Genomic DNA, 12,079 nt, shown 5'->3' on the forward strand with positions numbered 1-12,079 from the left:
TTCTGTGTAAACGCGAACGCGAACCTCATGACGTCACGTGACGTCATATTGCTAATTCCAACCCTGCATTTGAGTGAAGTGATGGCCTATTTCTACACGATACCTAGCGACGACTAGAGCCCCCTAATGCTACAATGCTGAAGTACATATTGACATCGCCAAATGTATCAACATGGGTAATCAAATGATAATAATACAATAATCCCATAAAATCAATATCTTCCATCGCTTTGCCAACAATTACGACGAGGAGTTGCAAGGGAATATAAGCTTACGTCTTGACGGTCTAGGCCAGACCGGACAATGTATTCTGCGTCTGAATATTGCTACGTTAATATTGGGCATAGTGTAAAACGGGTTTCTGTACTTGCTACCGATATTAACACATCGTCAAGTTATACGTCAGTAGCCACGCAACACCCCAATCGCACGGATATGGTTTTTATGATACAATGAACATATGAAATCAAGATTGACCCAGAACGCCTGCTAGATTTTTACATCAGACAACGATATCAATTCCATTGAATGATGGTTGAATAAGCATCATTCGCTGACTACCTACTACATATAGTATATTTTGCTCTTAATTTTGTGTGATTGAGGGTCAAGCTCACAGCAGAGAGTCACTAAATATTCGAGCTAACTTTTGTAAACAGCATTAAAAAGTTTTGAGATTGTCAATATCGATGTATTAATGTTCTGCGTGGGTTCATTCGAAAAATATATTTCTGGGATGGTCACAAAAGTAGGTAAATTCAGGTCAGCAAGAAGATTATTCAGTTTATCATGATGAGATCGGGATTGTAGTCCACGAATATTCGTATGAAGTAGACTAATTTGTTTGTCTTTGTCGGCGTGGAGAAGTGATTCTGCTTCTTTGGTAGAGATTAAATTACACTTTTTAATAAGCGGGAAGCCATTGTTGCGCATTATTCCGATCCGAGTTGACCCAGATGGGCATGCCAGCGAGTTATAAACCGATTATTCGACCGCGTTTTGCTTTCCGATTCACGTAACACTGAGTTAAACGGTTAAACCAATTATACCGGTAAATTCCGTTGGGAAGCGAGTGCTTACAAAAGCTAGCGATTAACAGCAGCATGTGAGTCGAAGAATATTACACCCACCTTTATATATAAATATCAGGTAAACGCCACAGCCAAATTGCTCCTTCCGGTCCCCCGTCGTCTCTCAATCCCTGCCAATTTACATGCTGTATTTGTTGGTGAGATGAATAAAACATATTGACTGACTGACACGTTCTATCGCTTCCAGTGATGATCATCGGACGGACTCGAATAGGGTTCGGACCGGATTTTGCACAATTTTGAGACAGTCGGTTCGGATTCTATTGCAGTTATTGTTTCGGATTTTTTCGGATAGTTGTATCTTCTGCTTCGAATAAATTTCCGCAGTTTTTGACCATACGCGACTTCACGTGGCATGATTTCGAGCCAAAAGACAAAATCGTCAGCGCGACAACCAAACACGGACAGTAAACACGTTCTCATGAGACTGGTACCACCCTAAACCGACAAGACACCGACAAGATAGCGTAATTGTGAAGCTTCCGGCTTCTTGATCGGTAGGTCGTGGGTCAGACCAAAGACCTGGGGGTTATTACATGCTCTTCGTAAGAATATAAATCTACGGTATTCGGGAAATCGGCTAACATTTTTTTTACGATCGGTATTCCGTGCGATCTTATCACGGACACGATGAAAAAAAATATTCGGGAATTCGGACAAATATCTTCGGCACACCGCGAACACTCAATACCATTCTTGTTCATACGATCGCCATCTGGGAAGATTTATTTGTTTCGGGAAGACTTATTTCGGCATTATGGCTGACCGTTATTTATTTCTAAATATCGCAAATCGAACTTTGGAGGATGTCAAGAGCGGGAATATTTCAACTTGAACGCATTGAGCGATAAAAAAGTCGTTACAGAATTGAAAATTAGCAAATTTGAAATCGAATAATTGTGTTCTTTTCCAGCAGTAAAGAATAGCATATTGAGACATTAGGTCATTGTTGGGCAGACCCTAGCCTTACAGAGCAAAGTTTTAGTAGGCTATCTCTTAAAACGCTAGGTTCAGGAAGCTTTCAGAATTGCAGCGAATATTTTTTGAAAGTATCCCAGCCAACTGTGAGTAAAGTATTAAGCGCATTTTGCGATTCAATGCTTTCGAAAGCTCCAAATTTCATTTTCATGCCAACAAAAAACATGGAAGTCGTTGCCGCAAAACGCTGTATTAAAGAACTTTATAACATTTTAAATTGGCTTGCAGACAAGCAATTGCGCCCTTACTGTTTCAATAGCTGCTAGATAGCCGTGACGATGAAAACAATTATGGCATTGCTGATAGTGCAGTGTAATTGCCATGTCTCATGTCATAATCGGGCTGCTATAACATTTAGGTCTCAATAGGTCTGCGATTCGTTTCAAGCTCACAATTAATCAAGTCATAAATAAATCATCATTCCGCAAATTCTGAGCTCGTTGTCTAGACTTCTGCTTACTCTTCAATATTAATTCCCAGAATTTGCCTTGAAGGGGTACTGCGCTCTGAAAATGATGTGGTCTCAAATTGTAGGGCAAAACGAAAAAAAATATTTGGCCGCAGCCATTTTCTTCAGAACGCCACCGTAATGCAGCTGCAATTTATTAAAATTTTCACAGGACCCCAGATCTCTCTGGAGTCTTGTGGCGACTATATAGAATTGTTCCTAAGGCCTTTGCTCAGAAGTCTTTACCTCTTTACTTCTCCATCGTTCACTGTCATTTGCAATGCGTCATTATTATGTGGGGATCTGCAGCCCAAACTATTTTGAATCCCCTACAAGTACTGCAGAATAAAGCCACCGTAAATAGTAAGCACCAGTGTATGCGTATCGTAGCCTATATACTTATTAATAATCTCCAGGGTCACGGCTTGACACGAAGATCTTAAGGATCATATCGTCGGCTCCCGTCTATACTGTTATAGATTCAGTAACATTTTAATATTATTGCTTCATGTTTATTGTTTAGTGCTTTTTTTTGCGTACTTACTCGACGAAGAAATATATATATCTCTCTCATATCAATGATCAGAGAGCTCGATCATGCTCAGTGATGCGTGACTGTTGCTCATTGTTTTGGCATTTGTTCTATAATACAGAGTTGGGACGAGAAGTTACATGTGTGTTGTGTTGAGTGTGTCTATTTATTGTTGTTTGTAGCATATTGTAATTGACTTTGACTTTCTTTTGGTGTTTCGATCTAACATGGATCGCGAACACTGACTGCGGGTTACACACGGCAGGTTCAGATAGACTCTACCGCATATATAAAAAATGAAAGTAACAAAGTCGGTGCCAATGTTGTTTTTGAATCTGAGTTGACATTAGTTACCAGGTATATGGTATCATAGCTAACCAAATTTGTGGAACCGAATCTTACGATAAGCAAATTCACGCTGGCTTATCACAATGTCGTCAACAGTGAAAATCAGAAGACTGGATGATGATGAAGATTTGCCCGATTTAGTCAACGTTCCAGATGTCTGTGCGGATGAGAATACTTACGAGCATTACGTGAGTACATAGACAGTAACCGGTTCAGTTCATTACAATTTTTTACGAATACTCTAATACCTTTAAAATACCTCATGATTTCGATACAATGATATCCTTGTTATGTAGGGGTACGTATATTGTCATGAATAGAATAACCATCGTTAATCAACCAAGTGTACTTTGTAGTTTGTATAGCAATAAATACGAAGGATGATTAATGAGAAATGATTAGACAATTATAAAAAGGTTGCAGCGAAGGGATACAAAATCATCAATTCAACTGCAGTCTGTGTGCAATAGAAGAACACGTAATCAAGCCAGAGTGGAATTGGTGGCAACGTCACCAGCAACTTTTCGTTTAATTACCTGATTAATCTAAGAGAGAGACCCTTCTGTCAGACACAACTTATTTATGAAAACATTTACTGTATCCAGTCTGGTAATCAAATAAGTCGGTGGTTTTTAACATATTCTTATTGGTGCTCCCGACAACTGACCGTTACATCCCCCACCCCCCAAAAAATGTAATAGAGTAGAAAAGAAAATTTGCCTAATGTGGGTAGCCTATATTAATAACATCTATAATACTGTGGCTCTCAACCTTTTTGTCTTTGCAGACCCCTTTTGGTTCAAATTTAGCGCAACTATCATGAAACCGTCATCTGTCTTCTGCGAATATTATCTCTATAGTGGCAAACAGCAGCAAAATGACTCTTCTTAGAAATATAACAGTATACTATATGCAGAAATTTGGTAGACTTTTACTATTTCATAGCGAATTCTGCAGCTGCGTTTCTAGAAATAGGCTACTGGTCGTGTCGTGAATATCCGCGCCTTCGATATGACATGAACAAGTGCTGTAAATCCATTGTAACAGATATAGGTAATGGTGAATGTACCGTAACATCTACGTGTAACGCTTCTGACAGCACCCTGTGTGTGATCGCAACATATATGGAACCAAGATTGAGAAACAGATTTATTAATGAACGTCCACTGTCATCCAGCTTTGCCATTTCTACATAGCAGCTCATCTTGAATTTATTCTGGAATAGAGGTTATGTACTCCTATATCATAGAAGTAAATGGATTCAGTGGCGAGGTTTCAATCCCCTTGTTGAGGCAGTTGGAAAAACTTCAGGAAATCTATTTCAAACAACTGTTCACCAATTTGCTGATCTGATAACTTCAAATTCCAAATATCTTGCAAACATTTCGAAGGCCTTGCTGATCCAACGTTTTTTTCACAAACCCAACAAAACATCCTAAACAGCAATAGGCTTATGTTTTTATCAGTGACGTTACAACAGAATTTATTATGTCAAAGTTCATTATGCCTATTATCCATCTCATTGATGATACTCTGGTATTTTTTCGACCATACCGATTCCATTGCACTTCTTGACAATGTTGTGGGATGATCATGACTTCGGAAATGTGTTATTTCCAGTAACGTTCATAGCTTTGTACTATGTCTCGTATGCTGCGACATGGCCAATCATGCTTTCAAGGCTTCCTCAGTAGAAAATAGTAGCAAAACTATAATTCGCGTATAATTTCAGTTCTCGAAAAATTCATCTATTACTACTTGAAACTCGCAACTTCAAACTATAAAGCTACATCATCCTTATTTAGAAGATCTGTCCCTATTTCTTACTTTCGTGTATATTTTGTCTCAATTTTTAGTTCTCACAAGTCGCTATGATAGCAACTGGTATTCAGGACGACGGGTGGTGAAAGAGTTAACCTTTTTTATTTCAAGTTTGTAGTTATCAGTTTCCCAACTTTCGTGATTAGGCTACTCAGAATTTTAACTGTCCCTCATTTTTGATCCCTGTCGACGGCAAACCTAGTCCAGTTCAAAACACTAGGTTACAAACTTACAATAGGGTAGCCCTGATCTAGCAGCTAGACAAACGGCTGATTTATCATACAACCTAGTCTACTTAGAAATTACCAATTCAATCTTATACTAGTATTTTGAAACGCCTACTTGGAAGTGGGCTTCATCTTTAGCTCTTTGGGGTACACCCAAAATACAAGGTCCCACGTGATTCCTCTTGTGGCACTGGTCCAGTTTTCTTTTGTATGTATTTTTTATTCTTCATTATTGGATACTTTGTTAGAATATGCTTGAATATTATTGTATGTTTACAGACAACTAGGATTCCTGGCCATTTCTCATGGAATGAGGCTATCATCTGCGAGCAATACGAGCATGGTAAGAGATCCCACAGCCAGCATATTTATTTCATGATGCCAGCTGATCACTTATATTATTTTTAGGCAAACAGGCATTGAGATGGACCCACTTGACACCGCATCAACAAGAGAATGTGTTGCAGGCGGCAAGGCGACTTCTAATCACTCCGTTTCTGTTTCAAACAGTTACCTGTCCGGAGAAATGGCTTCGTTGGGCTAAATTGAAGGAATTGATGAATTTCAATCACAATACCAAGTAGGGGCATTGCTAGAAGTTGTTCAGTGTATTTTTGCAATTTCACTATTGAACGAAGTAAGGGCGGGAATGTCTTAATTCTGGCACAGTAACAATGCAAATTTGTGCAGTCACTTTTAAATAGCGAAATCAGCAAACTAACTGTAGTTCCTTGATCCAACATCATCACGATACTTTGTACTCTAGGCAACTCCCGGCTGGTAAATTGACTCGTGAGCATTATCTGTCGGTACGCATGATGGAGCGAGGTTTGAGAAAACTTTTTTCAATGGCTTCGAAAAAGACAGACGTCCAAGGGATCATGAGGATTATGTATAGCATTCGGGAAGTGAGTGTGGTTTGTACAGATATTACCGGTAATGCACAAAAATAAGTTTCAAGTTTTGTTTTCTCACATCCACGCTGTTTGGTGACAAATTTCCTGTTTAGCATTGTTGAATAAGCCTCTTTTATTGTTATAAGTAGGGCTAAAATTATTGCCTTTGGTTTGTTGTCTAAGAGTACATCATCCCCCATTTCCACTAAGACTATTGGCATTATATCGGTGTAGTGTGCAGCGATTTTGGCAATTACATGTATAATATGTGGGTAATATTAACCAATCCTCGTTTCCAATGCAGTTCTTTTCACATTTCTTTGCAGACGGATTTATCTGCTGTTGACAAAGCGATATTGGAGACGAAATCAAATGACAACGTCAAGAGTCTTGTGTAAGACAGCCCGTCATGTTTGAAATTCTTTTCAAAAGCTTCTCACATCATCACCTTAACAGAGATGCGATCCAAACTTCAAACGGTGCGCACGATGAGAGAGATACCAGATTCATGTTGTCCAAGGATCGGATTTATTTCATAGCGCTCTTGTGTATGCGGCAATTTGCGGAGGTGGTTCATATAACGACAATCGAGGCGCGCGACATTGCATCAGAAGTGCAGAATAAATTTTCAGACCATCATTACTATCTCTACACTGTAAGTACATTGTTTCTTCTTTAAATGCTCTTGAAACATGGAACACTTTTGTTAATGGAGGTGCCATTAGGCTTACAAAGGGTAGAGAGATTACATTGAGTTTGGGTAATCTGGGATAGGGAAGAATGTACTGTGGCCGTGTAAAAGCAATGCTTCCAGAACACAATCATTAAATTATTTTGGCAGAACACACCTGTTGAATAAATCAATGAATGAATTCATGGCATTGTATGTAAATATCTGTTGAAAAAGCATTTGAAGCAGTAGTGCCCATCAGAATGTTGTGATGTCTGCTGACTCCCTAGTTTTCTGTTTTGAGCAGAACTGTAACATAGGAAGATCTGCTGATTGTCAAAGTTGAACACCAATGCTGAAGATTTACAGCCTAGTACTGGAATTCAGCAGGGATTCGTGATTTCCAAGGAAATGGCACCTTTCTGTGTAGGTGCTAGCAGGGTTTCTCAAAACTCTGGGCCACGGAGCATTTTGAGGTGGGCCGCGGAGCTATTTGGAAAATTGTAGCATTAGTGAAAGTTTAGTTACGTATATTTGTTTAAGTTGTTCGCTCAAAAATATATTCATAGTATCGAATTATACGTGGGCTACATACAGAGGTGGTCAAAGTAGTCACCGCCGCTACTCAAGTAGAAGTAGAAGTACGCCGGTATTTCTACTCAAGTAGAAGTGGAAGTGGTGGTTCACAAGTAAGTAAGTAGGTAGTATACGCTTATTTTTGCCTGCAAAACTGAAAACTGTCAAGTAGAAGTAGAAGTAGTCTACAATCATAACTACTTAAAAAGTAGTGTGAGTAGGCAAAATCTACTTCAAGTACTTCAAAAAGTAGAAGTACTTCGTTACTGACCACCTCTGGCTACATAAAGCTTCTCATCAGACTCTGATGAGTCGTAGTGGCATGTATGGAGTCACAATGTACCAGTCGAAAATGGGAGGGGAAACGAAAGTAATTTTGATTATATGGTAGCTGGAAGTCAATGCTGAAGTAGCCAAGTAATCCGGCGGGATCTTATGTCGTATGCCTTTGATATGCGTGTGCAGTGCATTAAACTTGAACTGAAATGCATCTGATTTAGATTCAGCAGGTCGTGTTATTGTCACTTGAAAATTCCCATAATTGCAATTTATTATCAATTATCAACTTCCTGTGGAAGTACAGGGCACCACCGCAACGAATCGTAGTGGATTGCGGCTTTGGCGCAGCACATCAAATTTCCGGCCTTGAAATCATTGTACATAATGTGAGAGTCACCTGAATTGATTGGATTGTGTCATTGGATTGAATGTTTTAACATCGCAACTCCAGTAGGTACATGACATACTATGTACAGCACATTGTACAGCTTGCAACTCAAAATTTCTTCCTCCACACTCTCAAGGAATTGTTTGAAGCTGGCCCATAATGGTTATAATATTCCCCATCATAGTTAAACTAAAACCCCAATCACACTGTGGATGCGGGGATCAGATCATTGGATGCCACGACGCGAGTGGAACAGCAGACTGCCATAATGAACACCAGAGTTATACGATCTATCAAGGCCGTAACTTCCGCACCCCAAACCCACAATTGCTGGAAGGGGAGCTCGAACAGGCCCAAAATTGTATCATTGGTTGTTTATATGAGTAGCTATTCAATTGAAAATTTTCGTCGCGCTTCCACGATTTCATATCTCTGGCGGTCTGGATTTAAATATTATTATTAATAAGAGAAAAATGCCCATGTTTTAGAGGATAGGCATATCTGTGCTGGAGATTACCACCCACTGAACAGGATTATGACTCTAGGATAAGAGGTGGGCATCAGAACATTTTCAAAAGGGGCCACGGCCAAAGAAAGGTTGAGAACCGCTGTGCTAGACCATCTCCTTTTAACTTTGGTTAAAGACACAAATATCCTGCACCTACAAATTTTGGACTCAAGCATTGTGAAGTTCGCGGTATCCATATTTTAAGAGTGGAACTGTGCCGTCTTGTAATTGGTGTGATTTTATTGAACATTTCAGTATCCCGATATTAAAATTGTCGTTTCCAATGACAATATTAATATTGACTACCCCGTGAAATTTGTGCGGGTAAATGATGACCACAACATGTCATGACATGCTCCGCATTTGGACCCATGCTATGTTGATCCTGCTGACTGCGGCTACTTTATTTCAAGAACTGTATGGCTATTTAGTGACTTCAATGACGTCAATTTCATGAAGAGATATTCTATTACATCACTTGCGATTTATTCATCAAAATCTTGACCATGTCGTACATGAATTTTATACATATTACTCTCTTGTTCAGGATCTCGAAGGCCACCGTGAGTCTGGTAACACATTATACAAGCAAAAGAAATTTGGCGATGCCGTGAAGGAATACACCGTCGCAATCAACAAGGCTCCATTTCATTATCTCTTGTATAGCAATCGGTGCCAAGCTTTTATCCGTCTTCAGGATTATGAGTGAGATAAAAGTCATTTGATCTCGATTTCGTGTGTTTATGCTCAATGGTACTTTTACGACATGAAGACAAGGTTGGCTGTGATATTAAGGGTGCGTACCTTATGGGTTGATGAGAAATGGACTAATTTATAAGTTACTGCAATTTGCAAGTTGAGATTTGTGGGTTGAATATTGGAAGATTGATTAGACATAGAAATATCTTACATTGTTAATACACCACCCTCCCATAATAACAGGCACTTCAAAGCAAAATCCTGAAAAGAAGTTATCCTTCTTAGTGCTTGTAACATTCTTCGCTTGGCGTAGTGTGAAATAGCATTAATTCTTTCAGGTGCCAATGTACTCACCCGCAAACGCTGATTTTCATACCTTTATTTAAACCTGCTACCAATATATTAATGAGTGTATCGTATTTTTTGCAGAACTGCACTTGCCGATGCTTATAGATCCATCATCTTGAAGCCTGATTGGGGCAAAGGCTATTATAAAATTGTGACATGTCTTAGCGAAATGGGATATGTTGTTGAAGCGATTGAGTATGCTAACGAAGGTCTTCGCCTTTGCAAAGGAAACGATGTCATAGAGGACTTACAAAATATTCTCAGAACAGTAGGTGAGTATTGTGATGGTGAGGTGCCATTTGGTTATTCTGTCTTTCTTATGATCTTGGTTTCAAGAATCCAAAAGTAAAGCGATGCTGGCACCGAAGATCCCATCTGAAGTTACGGCTAATGTTGGTAAAAAGAAGAAACGGAAAAAAAAGAAAAAGACTGCCGAAGTAAACCGAGATAAGGTGTTGATTGCATGATGACTAGGGCGAGTTTTTTTACCGAAAAAAGCAAAGGATTTTGACCTAATGAATGAAAATTTTGGCATTTTTGGTCTTTAAGATGCTCGATTTTGACAGAATTTTGTCCTCATGTAGGTAAATTAGGCATTTTCGCACATAATGTTAGAATACTTATCTTCATTTCTGGTTGAAACTGTCTATCCTTGCGAAGTAGTTTTGCCTGAAAGAACTTTTTGACTTGAAAACTGACAAATTTTGAAGTTTTGACATGAAAAAACTTTTACTTATAAAAAAATCTGGGCCTATGAAGAATTCCAGTAGTTACATGACGCATTATGGTAGAAATAATTGAAAAAATTGTAGTACAACGAAAGATTCTTTCCTACATTATCGGGTAGAAAGTGTATCTCCTTACTAAGTAGCTCGTCAAGAATGGAGAAAGATCCTTCAACAGCAGCAATTGTTGGCTGGCAACACTGTGACGTTTGCTAATGTGCATAGCCTACACCGCTGGTGACACCGTGTTGCTTCATTCTGACAATGTAATGTACAACACAATATTTCATTGTGCCCTTCTTGATATAAGAACCAATGCCCACTCAGTCTTGCTTCAGTTGGGATATTGCGGTACGTTCAGGGATATCTGGATATCTCTAGGTACGTTGAGCATAACACCATGTCAACCTTTCATTTGACCGTTTATGATTCACAATGAGTAAACAATGGGCGGTCTACAATGGTAGGTCTATGAAGTAGGCTACAAGATGTAAAATGTCAAATGATGAGTTCACCAGTACAAACATCTACGATTCAAACGAAATGCATTTTGAAAAAAAATTTTTACTTTGCAAACAATTCTGACAATTTTTTGACCAGCGCTAAAATTTTGACAAAATTTTGACTTTTTTGACATGTCAAAAAAAACGCTCTTCTGATGATGTTCGTACTGACAATGTGTAGGCCTATTATACATATCTGTTGAAAGCTTTAAATCAAAAATATATTACATTCGTATTATCTATGCATTGTAGAGGTTGGGAGTGTGATATAAAATGCGAGATGTCAATTCATGCACATGCTCAAGGAGCATAATATGAACTATAATTTCCGTGGGTACAAAACACAGGGTCTGCAATATATATCCCGTATGTTGAAATGGTAAAACCAAGACCACGTAACTTCTGTTTTGATGTAGCAGCCAATGTTCTGATGTAAGCCTCTCTAAGTTGATAACTTCTGAAGCTTGATAGAGAGTAGTTCTATAGGGGAGGCCTTTTTCTCCTAGCAATTTATTTGAATTGCGATCTTACAGTGGTGCCTGGAAATATTACAAAATATATGCAAAATTTCAAATATACGATTGTATGTCCATCACACCTGCCCGTGTGCTGTCAGAAATGCTATAGATCCATTTTCATAATTTGAATTTACATATTCTGACACTTGTAGAGTTGAAGAATGGTTATGATTTTCGGTAATGGATAGTATCTCATTCTCAGCTATCTCGGTGTGTCGACACTTGTTATATTGATCTGCTCTGAATGCCTTTTGTTGTCTGTTTCAGGAACAGGAATTGGATTCAGACCACGAAGAAGAAGGTGAATATTGCATTTTCTGTCCTTAATGGGGGCTAAGACCATAATTATTAAGAAGATTCAACTCGAAGAGACTACAATTCTCAAAATATAATTATGTACGATACAGCAGGGATACTCAACTATTTCTAGTCTGAAATTTTCTTTGACCCGCTAGTAATATCTCACCAACCGTTTTTGGTTGGCTAGAAGGTCTACTCACCCACCAGTCTGCCACATACGAATG

At 38.8% G+C, this 12,079-nt stretch overlaps 1 protein-coding gene across 2 annotated transcripts in view; it reads left to right on the top strand.

The window, feature by feature from the left end:
* Positions 1–3,219: 3,219 nt before the first annotated feature.
* Positions 3,220–12,079, top strand: part of LOC145450255 (uncharacterized) — a 69,861-nt gene continuing 61,001 nt past the window's right edge. The window contains exons 1-10 of one of the 2 annotated variants that reach the window (XM_080328769.1): positions 3,220–3,585; positions 5,725–5,788; positions 5,854–6,025; positions 6,212–6,353; positions 6,668–6,735; positions 6,798–6,996; positions 9,310–9,467; positions 9,891–10,081; positions 10,146–10,246; positions 11,823–11,856. In XM_080328769.1, the coding sequence (XP_080184895.1) occupies positions 3,481–3,585; positions 5,725–5,788; positions 5,854–6,025; positions 6,212–6,353; positions 6,668–6,735; positions 6,798–6,996; positions 9,310–9,467; positions 9,891–10,081; positions 10,146–10,246; positions 11,823–11,856 (1,234 nt within the window). In that variant the 5' untranslated portion in view covers positions 3,220–3,480. Of the gene's footprint in view, positions 3,586–5,724; positions 5,789–5,853; positions 6,026–6,211; positions 6,354–6,667; positions 6,736–6,797; positions 6,997–9,309; positions 9,468–9,890; positions 10,082–10,145; positions 10,262–11,822; positions 11,857–12,079 lie in introns of both variants that reach the window. The other variant, XM_080328768.1, reaches the window with a different exon arrangement.

Source organism: Botryllus schlosseri, chromosome 11 (genome assembly GCF_051294905.1).
Source record: "Botryllus schlosseri isolate E-star chromosome 11, Bs_hap1, whole genome shotgun sequence".
NCBI lineage: Eukaryota > Metazoa > Chordata > Ascidiacea > Stolidobranchia > Styelidae > Botryllus > Botryllus schlosseri.